We start from the raw sequence: 19,428 nt of genomic DNA on the forward strand, positions 1-19,428 counted from the left end.
AGCAATGAAAACAACATCTTCTTGCTGGACGCAAGAACCCTGCCTATTGCATCCCAAATCTGCTTTGGGAACAGGAAATCATGAAAAGGAGGGGAAAAAATATCAAGGTTGCTTGAATGATGCAGTCCCTTTACCTATGGGATACAAAAGCACATGTGGCACAGCTGGGAAATGGAATTAACGATTGAAATGGGAAACAGATCTTGAACTTTGCAAACACAAAGTTACCCTTCTTATATAGCTGGGCTCTGTCACTAGGTGGTACTGTGCATCGCAGCTTCGTGCCTTCTCCTAATTCCTCACTCCTGTGTCTGTCCATCCCCCAGGTTAGATGTTTTGCTGGTAAATAGTGTGCTTTGAGAGAGGGAACCTGTTCAAGTCTTCTCAGGTACTCCTGACTTCACACACTTTTGTTGCTGAAGGCAATTAAAGACTTCTGACTTGGCTAACATCCCGTGCTAGTATCTGATTTTAGTTTCTGCTGTCAAACAGCATGTGCTTAATGCAGTCTTGCTGAGCCATTTGGTGATGGGTTATGACATCTTCCATTTACAGATGCTCAGGCTTGTGAAAGGGAAGGAAGACCCAAACAAATCAGGGATGATTCTATAAAAACAGGGAAAGAAAGAAGGTCTTTGATTCTCTTTTTTTAATGAAACCCCTCGCTCTGAAATATCTTTATCGGTCCTACTACTGCCTGGGAAAAGACAACAGAAAGGGTTGTTGGATTTTCACTGCACTCCTTTGGCTTTCTGGCAAAAATCCATGTTCAAGGGGTTCAAAAGAACTTGTGAAAAAGGGTATTCCTTGCTTCTGGAATAAAGCCTGAGCAGTCCAAGGGCAGCAGTTCCACACAACATACTTACCTTTGTTTCCACACCAGGTCCTGCCGTACGTGTTTTGTGCAGTGAAAAAGATTGTTAATCCAGCTTTGCCTCCCAATGTATGATCTCAACCCTGCACAGACACTTTCACTTCTACCAGCTCCAGTCGTGAGAAACTGGCACAGGGTGCCCAGAGAAGCTGTGGCTGCCCCATCCCTGGCAGTGTTCAAGGCCAGGTTGGATGGGGCTTGGAGCAACCTGCTCTAGTGGAAAGTGTCCCTGCCCATGGCAGGAGGGGTGGAACAGGATGATCCCTTCCAACCTAGATCATTCTATGATGATCCTGTGATTCTATGGTGTGGAAGCTGTCTCTTGCCCCTGTAAGACAAGCCCACAGTGCAGACTGTTTTGCCCATGTGAACTAAGTGCTGAACAACTGTGTTGTCTGTCATTAAGACATCTATTTATTAAAGATATTGCAGCTTTTATAGGTTGGATGAAGTCTCTCATGAAGTGCACTATTATAAACTCAGATTGTCCCAAAAAAGGCCTGAACAATGGGAGGAGGAAACATGAATGCATAGGAGGCAATGATCATGCAAGATCCCAAGATCCTACCGTCCATGTAGCAAAACTGATTTTAGAGCCCGGTGTCCTTGTCTTAGGCCAGGAAAATAAGACCAAGGCAAATTTCACCTGTCAAATTAGCACAGCTAATGTCTGACTTTCCCCTCTTCCCTCCAAAATGAAGCAGCTTATCCTGCATTTCCCAGCATTCAACTAGCCCCCCAAAAGCCTCCTCCAGTCCAAACCAGGATCAGAACAACTGCCGATTTGAGATCCAGCTTTGTCCCAGTCTGTCTCCAGATTTTATACTGCTGTAATTTAAAACTCCCTTTATTTTCATAGCTATAAAACTGCCAAAGGATCGGTGATTCTGAGATTCCCCCAACTGCCAAATGGCCCAGCAAAAGCCTTTCAGAATATTTTTCTAAGTGTGTTTCATTTTCCAGGAAGACCTTCTGGGTAGTGTGGCATAAAAAGGAAGAGCGTAAAGAGCATATTGCTGGGTGACCAGAATTAGGTCAGTGATGACTTAGATAGGAGTCTTCTTGAAATAACTGGCCCTGTGCTCCACAGCTGCTGCTCTACAATGAATGCTCAATCACTCAGCTGCACTCACTCCTGGGGTGCACCATGGACATGTGAAGCAGCACTTGGCATCCTAAGTGGCATGTGGGTTTTGCCTCAGCGCAGGCTAGAAGCAGTGTCATCTGCAAGTGCTTTGATTTGCTTATGAATGGGAGATAGGGTGGAAATGGGGGTGCAGCTCCTGGCAAGAATAGCAGAGCAAAAAGTACTGAAAAGTGAGAGGAGAAACAGCAGATGAAAGGGAAAAAATTCTCCCTGAATACGTGAAAGGGCAGATATACATGGTATTTCAAGGGCAATGCAGGTATTTCAAGGCCACGGGCTTCTCATCACAGGCAGGAGCTTGGTTGCACCAAGGCAAATAGAGGCAAAGAGTGATTGGGGAACAGCAGACCCTGGGAAGATGTGCAAGTGAACAGAAAGATTTGGAGAAGACATTTCCTTTGAAAAAAACGTCTGGAGGAAATCCCAAGGGACCATCCAGATACACTCATCCCTAAACCACAACAAACGTGTGAGACATGGGAGCAAATGCCCCACTGGGAAATCTTACGTCTGGGCTATATTAATAAAAATCAGTCTCTGGAGACCTGCAAGGTGTCTGGAGCCCTGTTAGAGGAGGTGGAGACTCTTGAACGACTTCCAGGATAATGAGATCCACTGAGAGTCAGGGTAGTGAAATGAAAAGGGGTGAGGTAAACCAGCAGTTACCAGCTCTGACAAAAGTGAGCTCTGCCCACCCTTGAGCATTCACAAACCTTTTCAACACCGAGCATGCTGTATTCCCTCATGCATTTCCCAGCCAGGTTTTGTTTACTTCCAACCCTCTCAAGTCTGATGCAAGAGGGAGAGCAATTTCTAAGGACTATCATGCCTTCCGCATCCCCATCTAACAGCTAAGACATTACCTACGTGTATTAATAAATGTTGGATGATGGGCCAGGCTGAAGGTGGAATGGGTGGGAGATGGTGCTGAGCAATCCTAGACTTCTACAGGGCAAAGGGGTTCATCTTTCTTGGTCACCCCCAGCACTGGCAAGATAGATTTTACATATGAACTGTAAGATGAAACAAATCACAGGAATGAGTTTGTGTTTGTCAAAGCACCCACAGATAAATACGTGACTAGTTTTGTTATTATAAAGTGGCGTGGCTGGGAATCACAGCCTCCCACTCAGGGAGACAGAGGTGGATTACTTAGTGGAGCCAGTGCTGACCACCAACACCCAATGATGAGTCGAGGCTTAATCACTTCTGGCTGGTACACTGTTCACAAAGGGGGTTGTCCTCATGGCTTATCACTGTGATGCGACTACTTGGCAAAGTCAATGGCAGCACTTGAACTTGGGGCTTTCCCCATCAGAACTAACCCCTTATGAGAAGTAGGTATAAATCAGTGGAAGGACGTCATCTTCAGGTGGGGATGACTTTGAAGTGATGTACCTTTTGCTGGAGCTAGATAACAAAGCCCATAGATGGGAAAGGTTTTGGCCTTGCACAAAGGGCTCCTCAACTAAGCGATACGTAAGGTCCCTTCTATAATTCACCCATGCCAGGACATTCAGGCGCTGCAGCATGAGATAGCAGAAAGAAAAAGCCCCAGGCTGCAGCGCACCCCTCTCTGGTCACACAGACGATGGCTGTTTACACTGGCTCCTTAGCAGGAATTCAGGATTTCAGTCCTGTGCTATATTTAGGCTGCAACACTACTGATATTTTTTAGGTCATTGGCCCTTGACACACAAGTGTATTTTCTGAGAGGAAAAATTTCGGCTCTCGACTGAGTGGTGGGAAAATACAACCCACAGAATGTTAAGTTTTCTCAAACTGGAGCCAGGAGTTAGGAACTGACAAGGGGAGTTTAGATTATAAATACAGTCTGTCGGCTGAGCCAAATGTTTAAGGCAGCCCCGTGGTGGGGACCCTTCGTCTGGGCTAGCAGCACTCTGCTGGCTCCTGACACTTAGGACGCCCTGGATATTTACATTACAGCTTTTACCATAAGAGGAAGAAGAGCTGTTAAGAGCTTATTATCTTGGGACAAAGAGGAAAGGGGTTGAAAATGGGCCACAGTCCTTTGCAGAAACATGCTCTCTGCAAAGCAACAACCAGTGTTTAGAAAGAAGAAATCAAAAACCCAGTTCCACGTCCAGAATCCTGATCTGAGTGTGTTACAGGAACGGGATCCAAGGGGAAAAGAGATCTGTGAAAACAGCTTGAATGAAAGAATCCCTTTGTAGGAGGTTATGACTGATAAATTACGGGAATGTTTGTGATATGATATAATAGTGGCAATTAAGAGACATTTCAGATGATGAATGCCTGAGAATATGCGGTGCAGCGAACTTCCCAGAACCCCTCTAAGATGAACAGTGACTCTATTCTCACTTGAATTAGAAGTTATCCAACCCTTGTGCTGCTTATTCCCCTTCCTTCTTCACTACCTCCCCATCCCAGTGGCTGCTCTGATACAAGCCGTTCCTCATTTGCAGTCTGGTTTTGCAAAGGCCCTGATTGATCGCCTGAGGTTTTACAAAGCCCAGCTCAGCCACTAGCCCTGCCGACACCCAAAGTTGTTGTCTCAGCTGTGGCTACATACATGAGGACCTGCACGACTCTAGGCTCCTGTGGCTGTGGGGCTGTAAAGAGTATTAAAGAAACATTACAGGAAAGAAAAAAGCAGAGGTCAGCTCGAGTACAACAACTTACAGTAACATAAAAATTCCCAGCCCTCAAACAGGTCTTTCTATGGTGAGCTGCCTCTTTACCACCATGGAAATGGCTGTACAAACACGTTAAGCCCCTAAAGACATAGAGGTTGAGATTGGGCCCCCTGGAAGTGGAGCAAAACGAGTTTGCAATGACTGTAAAACCCACATTCCTGCTCTCCTGGAGCTTTACGAGACCCCCCTGAGCCCCCTTGGCCGGTGGTTCCAGCAGTGCAGTGACCAGTGAAGCTAGAGAGTAATTGTACGCAATGGGGTTTGCAAGTTATGCAATGCTGCAGACATGGGGTGACTCCTGCCAGGTGCTGGACAGACACTAATCCCCCCTTGGAGAGCCACATGGAAGTTCACAGTGTGGAGGAATTTGACCTTGGATAACTCTTTGCATCTGAGTCTGGTTGTCATGCGGAGATTTCCCCAGGAGTGACGTATAGGACCGTCCCAAAGGTGTGCTTCATCATATGAGTCCTCAGTGGACTCACACAGTTAAAAAAATACCTCCGAGACTGAAAGGAGAAGAAGGAAAAAAGGCAGGGTTTGAAATTCCATGTCAATTTTCCTCCGGCTTGGGTCCATAGGCTTCCAATTTAGGAAAATAACAACCCTCCTCTGCTCTGAGATCATGTGAATGAATGCAGTGCATGGGAGATTTAAATTAAGAGTGTTATAGATTAGTCAGAATGAGTGGACACTAGAAATGACTCTTTTTATTTAAACTTCAGAAGAAATCAATGGGCAGATGTTAATAAAAGAAGAGATAGTGTCTTACTGTAGAGACCTGTGGATGTCAAAGTTGCAAATGGTTAATATCCTACTCATTCCAACCTGGGAGGGACAGAGGGAAGGAATGAGAGGGAGGACATATGCCAACTTCAGTGCCTTCTGGTACTGAGACCTGGATGGCAATGAAAGCCTTTGTTCTGCTCCTTTTTCTTGCTATCACATGAAATGAATCTTTCAGTGCATAATTTGGGGTTGCTTTTTTTCCCAGAGTTTCCATGCCCAAGGCCAACTGTTTTTCTCTAAACAATTGGATGCTGTCAGTTGGATGTGAGGAGAATTCCTGCAAGAGTGCAGGTGATTTGTGGCAGCATCGAATGCAAATACAGCTACAAACAGGGCAGGATCACATCAATGGCAACGGTCAGTTCTACCTAGGCTTGTGGAGAACATCTGAAAGAAACAGCATGCTTTGCACAAAGCCTTTGGTGCAGCAACAAATTTGTGTCACAAACAGAGAAGGAAAAAGCAGGAGTTTTCCCCTAAAATCATCTTCTTTTCTGTAAGGGAAGAAACACATGGAAGCTCAATAGAAGTGGACCTGTACTGGGGCTATTCAGAGCCATATACCCAAGACAGATTTCTCTTTGAGTGAGAAGAGGTTGAATAGGACAAAAGTTCTTCAGGCCAAACTCCCCACTGCTTTCAATTACTTTAGATGACTGAATTGTTCACAAATGTCTCTCTGGGGAAGGCAAATCTCTTCCCCAAAAGCAGGTTCCTGGGCGCCTGTCTCATTACAGAGCAGGTTGTTTTAACTGCAACAGCTGAAGCTCGATGACTCGAGCTGCAAGGTTACTGGGCATTCTGTCCTGATGGGCTTCCAGGATTTTCCACCCAGGCCTTAGATGACATGTATTTAACCAGAAAACGATTTCTGACCTCTTCCTCACAGGTCTGTGGGTGTTTAATACTTTGGCATCTAGTTAGATTTACCAGTCTCAGATCTTTGTGGTTTCAGCATGAAAAGGTGGGCATCTCCAGAGAGTGATTTGTACCAAGACACCCATCTTGGAAGAAACCAGCATGGATGAAATGCCTAAATTTTAATAGCTAAAGGAATGTGTGATGCATCTTATGTCATGTTTCAAGACACTGAGCAGAAAATAGCTAAGCCTAGGAAGAAGCAGATTAGACCTGGCTTCTGTAAACCCAGGGGATCAAACAGTATTTCCCTTGCATTGCTGATAGGTGCATTTCTATTATAAGCTGGGTGAACTTCTGATCTCAGTTGAGACAGTCTGTATTCCTTGTGGAGACCACAGTTTTCATTCATTGCCACCCAAAGCAAAGACAGTGGAAGGTACCCCCAAGCCATTGGTGGTGGACTTCAAGACAGCTCAGTTTTGGGACAGATTCAAATCCATCCCAGGGTAGGAACAGCTCAGCATCGCTTGTGCTTGCTCCTTGGCTGCATTGGTAATCCTAACCCATTTATTAGTGGGCTAGAATTAACACCATGAAAGCCTTTGCCCATGATCATAATGGGAACAGCCAGACTCCCCTCTCATGAACTCAGACTGGAGATCGAATGTTTCTTACAAAGAAGCAGACTGGAACAATCCACACAGAGGAGAACAAAGCCAAATACACCTCCCCTTGCAAGAGGCTGCTGTATTTCTTGGACAAGAAAAAGCTCAGTCATGAGACTTGACCACTCAGTCTCTTCCTACCATCCCTAGTGGTTCATGTAAATACAGATAGGAGGCTCAGTGTGGATTTAATGTCTGCCCCATTTCCTTGCTACAGCACATGGAAAGTGCTTCAGTGTTGTGTTCGCAAATAGTGAGTGTAAGCCTCAGCCTGGTGCAGCTTCACGTTAGCTTAACAGCAGCAACCTCCAATGTGATGGAATAGTTCAAGGTTCAGCCACTGCCCAGCACACCCCTGGTGCCTGTCGCTGCCCTCCAAGAAACCCCTATCCCTTGCCCTGACCCACAGCTGCCTTGGGGCAGTGGAAGGAGAGATGAGACGCAACAGGCTGCTGAAGGATATAGATGTTTGTTCAGAAGGAAAAACCTTTCGTGCCCCAAACTTCCCAGGTGTCTAAGCCCTCTGTGCTCCTCTGGTGAGCCCCACCACCACATTTCACCTGGAATCTTTGGTCCATGGCAAGACATCCCAAGTGGCCCTCTAGCTTTACCTGAACCTGGCTGATACTGGTCTATTGCCTGACACAGTGTGGGACAGAAACCAGCCCTGGGCAGGCTGAGTTGACATGCCCAGAATGGGGATAAGCACTCGTGTCTAGCTCACTGTTAACGCTTTGACTTCCTCTACCAACATTAATTCTCTGTTGGCTACAGTTGAGCTGGTGACACTGGGATGGATCCTACCAGATTGCCCCAGTCCTTCCCAGCTCTAGAAAGGGAAGTGTGTATCAAATGCTGAACGCAATTTTACAGTGTTTTGTAAAAATATGCAGGGATAGGAACTTGTTGAACACTTCTTGTGAGTTCTCCAAAGAGCCTTGAGTAGAAATGGGATTTTTTCTGTTTGCATGCTTTCTGGCAAATATGAATTTTCAACATTTGTGTTTTCCCCCCTCCCCTGCCTGTCTATCCCTCTTTGCTTCTGCCTGTAATGAACGCAGGGTAAGTAACTCTGCAAGCCGAAAGCTCCCAAGCGGCTCTCGGAAACATGTGAAGCTCATTAGACCTTCCTGCAGCTCTGGGGCTTTCCGGTGGAGGGTTATTTTCCTCTCTTTTTGATGATCTGTGTTGGTTGCTGTTTACTTTTATTTATTTATTTGTTTAAAGGGCAGCAGTTCAAGTCTCATAAATGCTTAAATATGGAGCAATCAAGTTCGAGAAGTCTCTAGGGCAGCTCCTGAGCTTGCTCAGCAAAGTGTGCAGGGGGAAAAAATCAGAGTTGCCCCAACTAAAAGTGGGAATTAGGCTGCAAGCTCGGGGGGGTGGTGTGTGTGCGTGTGTTGTTACAATAACCATGGGATGTCTTTAGGGGACCTGCAGCCTCCTGAACACCAGCTGTACCCTGGCATCATGATGGTCTTGGGATAGAGGAGCTGCCAGGGAAGAGCCCTGCAAGTATTGCTCTACGAGTGGCACTGATACCTCCATCAGCTGTTGTCATGAGTAGAACATCAGCAGCCCCACTGAAAGACCTTCTGCCCAAAATGAGAAGAGAAAGGATCTGGGTTTGCTGACTTAGAGGAAGTCAGAAACAGCCTCAGCTTCACCCTGAGACCTAAATAAAGGCCAATGCTCTCCACTTTAACTAGTTAGCTAAAGCAAATTTTGTTGTCTTTTTTCTCCTGCCCACCCAACACTCCCACATACCTAATGCCCCATTTCTGCAGCCTTCATCATGCTGGAGCTGACTAGATTAATGGGAAATGCTAATACGTCAGGCCTGAAAAGAAAGCAAAGAGCTGGTTATGTTTGAATTCCACATTAATCTGCTCAGTGATGAAGCTATAAATCAAAACCTGGAAGTTTTACCAATCTGAAATTATGTGTTTAACATTTCAGCCCTTTCTTTCCTCCCTCTTGCCCAACACTGATTAGCACAGCCTTTTACAGTAGCAGGGCGGGCTTGCAATGCAGCCCTTGCTCCTGAATTCCTAATTGTGCTTAGGCATAATGAGGTGTCTTCAAGGTAAATAGGGTGAAGCATGATGTTAGAACAAGAATGGATTTCCTAAATGGCGCCTTTATGAGGAGGAAGATTATGGTCCTGGAAGGGTACATGGGGGTATGGATGAGACCGTTAGTGACATGGGTTACTGGTGGACTTGGCAGTCCTGCGGTAAAGGTTGTACTTGATGATCTTAAAGGTCTTTTCCAACCTGGCTGATTCTATGATTCTATGATATGGGAAAATGCAGGATTAGGAAAAATAGAGACAATGAAGTAGCACAACAGAAGGCTCAGGGAGGACTTGGTTTGGGGTCTCACATGGCTGAGTACATCTGTGTGTATGCAAATGAAAACCCACCTTCTGGCCTGCAATACCTACCAGCTCTAGAGAAGTGTCAGGGACTAGAAGCACTGCTAAACACCCTCAATACTAAGGGACCAGGAGTCACAGACGGCTTTCACAGCTGGAAACCAGCTAGTGAGCTGGGACCTGTGACTTGATTCTGCCTTGCAGGAACTGGAGGTTTCCACAGCAGCAGCAAGCTCCTTCTCATGGCTAGGGATGCCCAGAGCCCCCAGATAGCCTTCTTTTATCATAAGACATCAGCTAAGGACGTTGTTCCTGCCATTGCTCCTTGGGCCTTTAACTTGCTGCCAGCATGGCAGAAGCTCTCTTCTCTTCCTCATTTTACATTAACATCCAGCCACTAAATGCTACAGCCCACCTCCTTCCTTAATCTCATTAGCTAACAGAATATATGGGGATCAATGAGGTAGTGAAGACAATTCTGCACTTGTTTGTATAGCCTAAAGCAAGTAATTTTGTCTGTCTCTGCCTCAGTTTCTATGGATCTTACTTAACCACCTTTCCAAGTACTTGGTGGATAAGAACCAGTGCATAAAAAGTACACAGCATTACTGTGTACAGTGTGGGAAGAATTAAATGCCTGTGATTGGTATTACAGCTCCTTGAGAGACAGCTTTGCATCCAGTGGTCCACTTCCAACTTGGTAGGACCAGTGGGTGGGTTTTTAAACAGACACTTAAACACATTTGTACTGAGGAGGTAGGTCCTTGCCTGCCTGATGGTCTTGGACACTGCACAGAGATAGCTGGGGAACTAAAACATTTGTTGATGGATTTGGAGATTAAATAGTGAAATGTCTTCAGGATGTTAAAATGCAGAAGTGACGCCTATCCCATAATAAACCAGCCCTCCCCCAACACTTACTGAACTGTATGTCTGCCAAAGCAGGCACTGCAGTAGTTCACAAGGCCATTTTTCAGTAGGTCAGAGGAGCTGGACATCTTCTGGGCATTGTTAAAGTACATCTGACACGTCTGTGGCATCTCACACAACTGACTGCCTGAAAGCCTCCACTGGAAACTTATTATTTGATAATCTCCTCATTCAGACGAATTTTGACCACGGAGTCAGAAAGCCACATGGCAGATCACAAAACACAATTAAAATACAGCAAGTGCTCACTGCAATTAAAATATAACAAGTGGTGAATACGAGCCCCGCTGAAAACAGAGCAAGGGAAGTGGTTTGTTCAGACCATGCAGACAAATGTATTCCAGGGAATCACAGCAGACCTGCAGGAGGATTTACTGGTTAGGAAGAAAAATGAGGTCTGAGATAGATGATGGCACCTTGTTTCAGGGTAGAGTACCGAAAGCCTTTAGTTCTCACATGTCCTGAGTACTACAGCACCACTTAAAGAGGAATGGCATTACTCAGCATCTCTGAGCCAAATCCAGTCTGGAGACCAAGAACAAATGAACAAATTTTGGTTGCTTTAACTTATTATAAGAACTACTGGTCAGAACACAGCCTGGGCAGTCCAAACTTGTGATTACTGAATCAGTTTGGATTTGAAGACTGAACTCTCAAGTAGTTGGATCACACCTTGGCCACCACAGCCAGCATCACTACAGAGTTGTTCTTCCATCTATCTCTGCTAATGCATTGCCACTGAATTCCCAAGATCTAAGAAAGCAAAGTTTCACTTGTCAGAAATAAGTGGAATTACACTGATTATGCTGATGCCTGGAGCTCCTTTTCAAGAGCCTATTGCCTGTTGCATTAGCAATAAATCTGGACTGTACCCTCTGTACAGTATTGGCTTTGGTTCTACGTATTTTGTATATGGGACAGCAAAAGGGAATTACCAAACCCATGGATGTTTTTCAGGGTTTGTGGGGTGGAAACAGCAGTTTAGGGAAAGGTTACCAAAAAAACTCTCCAAGTCAACGTCATACCCAAGCAGCCATGGTCGAGGTTGGTGGTGCAAAGGAGGACCTGAGTCCTCCCATTGATGTGTGCACAGCAGCATGGGTACTGCTCAGCCAGGAAACTGTGTTGTTACCTTGCCATAGTACTCCCAAGCCAGGCTCAGCAAGGGTGAGCCAGCAGATGTTTCCAGAATGCCACAAATACACTGAGATGTGATTAACTCAACCAGAAAAGCACAAAGCATATTTTTTTGGAGTATGAAATAGAATCATAGAATAGTTAGGGTTGGAAAGGACCTTAAGATCATCAAGTTCCAACCCCCCTGCCATGGGCAGGGACACCTCACACTAAACCATATCACCCAAGGCCTCCTCCAACCTGGCCTTGAACACTGCCAGGGATGGAGCATTCACAGCCTCCCTGGGCAACCCATTCCAGTGCCTCACCAACCTAACCAGAAAGATTTTCCTAGTTATATCCAATCTAAACTTCCCCTGTTTAAGTTTTAACCCATTACCTCTTGTCCTATCACTACAGTCCCTAATGAAGAGCCCATCCCCAGCATCCCTATAGGCCCCCTTCAGATACTGGAAGGCTGCTATGAGGTCTCCACGCAGCCTTCTCTTCTCCAGGATGAACAGCCCCAACTTTCTCAGCCTATCTTCATACAGGAGGTGCTCCAGTCCCCTGATCATCCTCATGGCCTCCTCTGGACTTGTTCCAACAGATCCATGTCCTTTTTATGTTGAGGATACCAGAACTGCACACAATTCTCCAAGTGAGGTCTCATGAGAGCAGAGTAAAGCAGCAGTTTGCTTAATTTTAAAAAGTTGATTAGTATTTCTTTTTTTAAGTTTTTTTGCTTCTGGTATCATGCAAAGGTCCTATACATGATCTGCTATGCTTTCGAGATGCAGTAGCAGCAGGGATTAGTATATGGCAGCAACAAAAACCAGTGTGGTCAAGAGCTGCTTTGATCATCTAAATAATAAACAGTGGAAGAAGTCTGTCTCTGGGAAGTGATCAAGCTGGCAGACTTTCTCTCCAAGCAATATTCTACTAGAATACCCAGTCAGCATTTAAATTGGAGGATGCTGGCTACTGGAGAAAATGTTGTTAGGATTAATATATGTAAGCATAGAGTTAGCTATCAGCTTGTGCTGGCCACTAATAAAATCGCTGCTGCTGGTTGTCTGCGATGATGAGCTATGAGATGCCTTTCCCAATCAAACCTCCACCCAGCAGCAACTCTCCTGGTACCTGACCCACCATTTCAAGCTCTCTCCAAAGAACTGGAAGCTCATCACAAATAAAGTGATGTGGTTTTACTGAGCTTTTGCAGATGTTCATTAATTCTGTCTGAGAAATGACAACTATTCAAGTCCACCCTGCCCTGTGAGTGTCAGGCTGCATCAATGCTCGTTTAGATGGGAAGGGAGGCACCTTTACAGTCCCATTTCACTGGTGGCTCTAGCAAAAAGGGATAACATGCCAGGAACATGATATAATGCCATAGGGGTTATGGCTGAAGATGTGTGTGTGCTTTAATGGAAAAAGTGTGTATGTATGGTGAATGTGCTCAGTGCTCTCAGAAGAGTAAATCTGTGAAAAGGCCATCAATCCTGGGAGTTATCACAGGCTGTAACATCCCCTGACACATAGTGTGTAGGCTGGGATAGGCTATTCATAACTGCAATCTGGACACATCTGAAAACTAACTAGCTCCTTCGTTTTTGGGAGTGGTTTTACAGGGGTAGAAGGTAAAAAGGGGGTTCAGTACTGAGCCCTCCTGTTTCCTCCTCCCCTTTGTCCAGCAAAAACAAATGTATTGGCTTCAGGTTCAGGCTCCTAAAACAAACTGAAAGAGGACGGATGGGCAGCTTGGTTCACTTCGAACCATCACTGTGGTATTTCTTATGGGGGTTTCAAAACCATGCCCTGCAGCCACCAGGGCAAACAGTGGGACAAAGGGCTCTTCAGAGTAATAGGCTTGTATTATTGGCTGCAGCCATCTTCTAGGGCAAATACCTAAAATAAACACGCTGACCATGACTTCTGAATCCCAAAGGCCATAAAATCTATTCCTGAAGTCTGCTGAAACCAGAGAATGATTTGAAGCTGGTTCAAAGACTGCTGAAATTACTAAGAGCCTTACCCTGGTATCCCTCTAAGCAACACATACAGTTTCAATGGGCTTTTAATCTGGCTTCTTCTGTATAACTTGGCTTCACACATGGAGACTTCCAAAGCACAGGAAAAGCAAAATACCAAGCAAATGGGAGTAGCAGAAAATGTCTTTTTCAAATGCAAACACCGATCAGTCAATCCAGTGCTCGGCTTTAGCCAATTTGTGAAGCTGATAAATAATTTAATGGGTTTGTCCCTGCAGCAAAGTCTTGTCTTGGTTGTCTGATGTTGATTTAAAAAGCAGATGAACTGCATACTGATTGGTTTACAGCATCATTTCAACCTGGACTCACCAATGGACTGGAATGAGTCGCTATTCAAACAGGCATCCAGTTCTAGTGTATTCACTGTGATGCTCACTTTATTTAACTCAGTTTAGCCAGTCTCAGAAGCACACACATTTTATTAGAGCTCAAGCTGCGAACAGCTAGCATAACTCTCAAGAAGCTAGTCAATCAAGCCCCAAACCTCCCTATGCTACATAAACCACACATCAAGTAAAACAAAAGTTTTAGGTGAGCAGATGCCTCAAACTTTGCAAGACTAAGCAGTCAGAAGGCGTTGCACAAGTCAAGTAGGGATAACTAGTGCTACTGCAGTTTAAAACACACTGTTTGCGCATTTTTCACAGATTAAGTGTCTTTAGGCATGCTTTCCTATGAGTAAGTCATAAATGAGTCTTGTGTAGCTGCAGGGACAGCTTGAAGATGCAGAACAGCCAAGGCTGTCTGTACTTGCAAGTATACGGCTCAAGGAAAGGGGATATAGCAGGGTGACCTTTAATTTGCATCCACTTATTCCCCTCTGCTCTGTGGGAAGGAGAGTTTGGACCCGTGTTCGCCCAGAGGAGACACCACCACCATCCTCATACCCTGCATTTGTCCTCCCAAACCTCCCCTGCCAATGGTGTCTCCTCTGCCCTGCTGCCTGTGATGGGACCCAAAGCGGTTGGTAGGAACAGGACAGGACCCTGTGCAACTCAGCACCCAGGTTTGAGGGTCTGGCTTAGTGTTTTGTAACCCTACCTGGTAAACGGCTCTGGAAATGCACCATGGTTTCAGCATGAGCTGCAGGACCCTCAGGTTTCCAAAGCGGCAAGTCCTCAGAGCCCGGGATGTCAGGCTCCACACCAGGCTGTCCCAGCTGTAGAACAGATCCTCAAAGCCAAAGAGCACAGCAGCCATGCCAGCTCCCCGTGTGAAACACCCCGGATTCCCTGCTCGGAGGCAATCAGCTAATCCCAAGGCGCCTTCTGAACTGCAAGGTTAAAAAGTCACTGCAATTTCCATCAAAGAAGGAGAAGCAAAAGAAAGGCAGAAAAAAAAAAAAGCCCTAACCACCAAACCAAACCCAACAACAAAAACCAGCAGCCAAAATAAACTGTTTGGGGATGTGTCTTTCTCCCTTCGCACACGCCCTTCAGGATGTGGTTTCTCCCTCTGTGTATCTTCTAAAGTGAGTTCTGCTGCACCCATGGAAGAGCAGGGAAGAGGTAAAAAGACCTCTCCTGACTTAGAGAGGCAATTGCACATCCCTTGCAAAGGGCTTCTTCTTTACACTGCATCATTTCCCAGCTCTCCACTGCAGAACCAAGAAGCAAACTCGCATCCAAAGTCATCACTTTGCAAGCTCAGTCCTGGGATTCCATCCAGAGGGAGGAAAAAGCCGCTTGCTCTCCCTCTGCCAACATTCCCAAGACATTCCAATACTGGGCTTAACTCTTTCAAACACTGCAGAAGAACATCCGAGCAGACAACTTTGCCCCATGAACGGATTCATCCTTCTGTTTCGTGTGTTAACTAGCCATTGCAGAGCTACATTCCAGTCCTTTTTCCAAGCAACTGTCTGCTCTGGAGTCTTTGTATGTTTTGGACTTCATGTGAGACTTATGCAACTGTCTGCAAAGCACCGTATTTACCCAAAGGGTGGTATCTTGGAAAATTGGATGGATTGAGCAATGCCCGTTTAAAATAAGTCTGATTCAGCTGGTGTAGACATATTTTTAACCTTTGCATTTATAAGATCGTGTTTCCTCTTAACAAGCCCAGGAGAATGCAATACCTCTGAGCTGGATGCCAAAACACCCTTTTCAGTCTATGGATGCAAAGATTAACCTTTCTAAAATAGGTTTTGAGAAGAAATCAGCCCTTTCCCCCCCAGGAGCAGCTTGTCTGGGTGGAGACTTCAATGTGGTCAGCATCTATAATGGGATGAGGGAACTGGTCCAGTGAGGGTGAAAACGCATTTTCAACACAGGGATTTTGCAGTTTGGTTAAATCACCAGAAAATCATGCAGTTAAATTGCAACAGCTTTTCCAGCTAAATCTGATGAGTTCTTCTACCTATAGGCTAAAGTTTAATACCAAGTGGGGGAAACTGAGGTTGAAGTATTTTACCAAAGGCACAGTGCAAACCAATGCCCTTGGAGACAGCTGCCCGTTAGTGCTATTTTTCACTTATTTCACCCTCCCTGAAGAGGAATGTGCACAAAAAAGGCAGTAGGACTTGGAAAGAGCAGATGGGAGTCAGTTGGGAAGTTGCTTACATGAGGGCACTTCTTAGAGATAGGTCACCACCACTTTGAGCTAAAATCATGAGGGACCTGCATGCACTGAGCCCCTAAAGCTGCTGGTTTGATCTCTGGTTGATTCTTTGCAGATATGTCCCACCCTGACCCCATCCATAATTAGATCTTCGAGGACTGGAGGACGTGAAGCGAGCAGTGACTCACAGTAATGGCACAAGGATGCTCATCAGTTTATTGACAGGGCAGGTGGAGGGCCAGGAAAATACAGCTGCAAAATGCATATTCTCAGCCTAATTGCTTCTTCAGGACATCGTTTTTAGAGTGGCATCACAAAATATGGTAATAAAATCATAATAATATTTCCTTCAAACTTGTTAGAAGCTATTTATTCTGCAAAGCGTAGTTTTCTTTCCTCTTCTCTCTGTCCCTGCCTATCTGCTTTCTTTGCTAGTCTACTTATGCTCACCATCTCATGGTTATTTCTTTGCCTGCCTGTAAACTAGGTAACACATGTAGGCAAAGGACCAGGAATGTCTCCATTATAAAACCTCATTTGGAAAGAAGGTATTCTTTTCTCTAATATAACTTGACTAGACAATATTTGCTCCGGGTTACAGCCTGGTGTATAAGATCTCTGCCTGGGAGCACAGGAGAAGCAAAAGAAATGTGTTTGATAAAGGAAAAACAGAGGGGGGAAAAGAAACCATAGCAAGTGATTTCTCTGGGATGTGACCTAACCCTTTTGGTATTCTGCAAGGGGGAGAGGAGGGGAAATGGAGGATATGCCACAGTTTTAAAATTAGCTACTCCACATGTGCGTGGAGTCTTTCCGTATGCTCGAAAGGAAACTATAGGCCCCCCGTCCCAACTCAGTAATTATTCAACAGATGAAGGAACCTTTTCAATTTGCTGATGACATAATCAGACTCTCTGAAAACAGTTCCCCTATGTATTTATTTAACTGATGGACTGGAGCAGTCTCCTTAGGACTCACTTGAGTCTACAGGAGGCCCAGTGGGCATTTCAGTGTGTAGATTTACCTTCATGATTAAAGCAGACTGTTTGGTTTCCTGCAGAGGTTTTCCTGCTGATTAGACACACACCATTTTTTGGGGGGTTAAAAGCTGCTTGTCCTACCTCGCAGCTTCCAAGGGAATTGCGACTGTGGATGTTTCTCAGGCAAAGACAGCCCATTCCCTCCAGATCCAAGGGACACACCACCAAAGATGCTCTTTTCCATGGAGACACCACAGAAGGTACTCTTGTTTACCCAAAAAAGTCAGAAGAGGTCATTGCTATGCGGAATGGCAGAAGAGAGGAGAAAAAAATCACCAATAATCAGCAGCCTGGATCTTCTGCTGGTGTACACTTTGAGTCATTTCTATAAAATCATCTTATATTTCTATAAAACCATCTTATATTTCTATAAAACACACTGAGCTTCACATTCACTAAGGTTAATTAGGAGAAAAAAGTACCTTTTGCTCTTTACATCGATCTATAGACATTTGCAGGTCTTTTCAGCACAGCCTTTCTAATTATGCACTGATTATTTCCCGATATTTCTGAGAAAATGTCAGGCAAAACATTTACTATGAAGCCTCCCACGTTTCACTGACAGTCCAAAGGCTGTTACTGGATCATAAAAATAGCTTCTTACTTCCCATGAAAAAAAAAAGAAGGAAAAAAGCCCCCAAACTCTTTGGGCTGCTGTGTTGTTTCATGGGACTGTCACCAAGTCTTGGAGGCTGGGGATGGACTTCTCAACCCAACCCCAGCAGACAGCTCCTCCTCACTGCAGACCCTGCAGTCACTGCTGTGCACTGCTGTAGGTAGATGCTTGCCTGCCCTTGGAGCTCCAGAGACGGATCCGTGTTTTGCCTTTAGGCAGATGACTGTATTTTCTGGCCTCAGAAGGAATGCTCCAGCATCCCTTTCCAGTGCTCTAGAGTAAATCTCTACCCACAACTTTCCAATGGGTGTGGATGTATTTAGGCACATTGAAGGCGGTTTCCTTTGAGCTTGCTGTAGACATACCAGAAACATCCTGCTTCTGCTCAACATATGGCCTCCAATGGCCCCTGAAGCTCCAGAGCAATGTCTTTTAGGTCTTATTTCAAACCTATTACCCTTTTTGTTCTTTGTTTCTCTATAATGGAAGGGGATTAATGTGGTTAGGTCTTCTTGTCTGAAGTTCCCTTTCATGTAACAGCTTCATGCTTTCTTATGTTGGAGATGTTTTTGGAGATGTTTAAACAGTTTCATTTTCCTCCTTGTTCCTTAATGGCACATGATTTTCATGGCTGATATGATGGCAACAATTGGACATGACTGCCAAGTGATCAAACAGATGGAGAAGGAGTGACCCCCTTTACCTCTCATGTGCCCATACAGAGCCAGGGCCCTCAGTGGGGACCTACAGAAGTGATCTCTCTCCTGCAACTGCACTAAACCATAAACTGCTGAGATTTCCAAATGGATGTTGAGCATCAAATCCACTTGTGAATGTGAGCCTCTGAGTTACCTCATCTCACCCCAACCAAGGTGGTGTCATCTCTCATTCTGACCCATTTTGGCTTCTCTGTCTTCCCTGACAAGTGGCCTTGCTGCCACCCAAGGAGACACCATGGAGGGATTCTATGAATCCAGTGGGAGCTTTGCAGAGTGCAAGGACTGGATATTATTGGCTGTATTTCTTGTACCTTTGCCAAGTTTTATACTTTGTTCATATGAGGAAAAATTTGAGGGAAGGGTTTTAAAGGAGCTTGGAATGGCATTTGAGTTGAAGAAGCAAATCCTCAGACTTCAAGGGCTACATTTACAACAAATATGTTCTGGGTAAAGGAAACTCACCTGAATTTAAAAAGAGTGAAAATAAAGTATGTATGTCCATACTGAGCCTGCTGAGAGCTTTGATTAACGAAGGCTCTGCTGACCCTGTAACCATTTTGGGTTGCTGAAAGATCATGACCTTAGTCTGGCTGGGCCACAAGAGCTGGATGGGGACCATGCCTGAACCTTCACAGACTTGCAGAGGTGGCACTGACACCCCTAGCTCAGCTCTGTGGAGTTGTGGGCCAAGAATCTGTACTTGGAACAATGATCTGCCACCCCATGCAAATGTCAGTGGCTGTGCCTGCACCCCTTCATTTACCATCTCACTCTCATCCATCACATTCTACCAAAACCATAGATCTAAAGAGCCTCTACCCCTCACCCCCTGGTCTGCTACCACTGACAGCCCTACACTCCCCTGCAGAGAAAAATCAAGAAACCAAAGACTTCTCTGCCGGTTACATTTTAGGATGAACATCAGGAGTCAGGAATACTGGCCAATTTCCTCAAGATGTTCTCATGCATCCATACGGCCTAAAATGTTCCATAATGAAATGAA

At 45.2% G+C, this 19,428-nt stretch overlaps 1 protein-coding gene across 6 annotated transcripts in view; it reads right to left on the reverse strand.

The window, feature by feature from the left end:
* The window catches only part of FRMD4A (FERM domain containing 4A), a 374,382-nt gene that overhangs the window by 172,181 nt on the left and 182,773 nt on the right, over positions 1–19,428 (reverse strand). Inside the window, exon 1 of one of the 6 annotated variants that reach the window (XM_061368135.1) lies at positions 14,533–14,725. The exons of 4 other annotated variants lie outside the window; for them this stretch is intronic. In XM_061368135.1, coding sequence (XP_061224119.1) covers positions 14,533–14,691 — 159 coding nt within the window. In that variant the 5' untranslated portion in view covers positions 14,692–14,725. Of the gene's footprint in view, positions 1–14,532; positions 14,726–19,428 lie in introns of those variants that run through there. One more of the 6 variants, XM_061368134.1, reaches the window with a different exon arrangement.

This window comes from Neopsephotus bourkii, unplaced genomic scaffold (assembly GCF_033783945.1).
Source record: "Neopsephotus bourkii isolate Nb327-2 ecotype Australia unplaced genomic scaffold, CSIRO-AGI_Nbou_v1 NB_1423, whole genome shotgun sequence".
NCBI lineage: Eukaryota > Metazoa > Chordata > Aves > Psittaciformes > Psittacidae > Neopsephotus > Neopsephotus bourkii.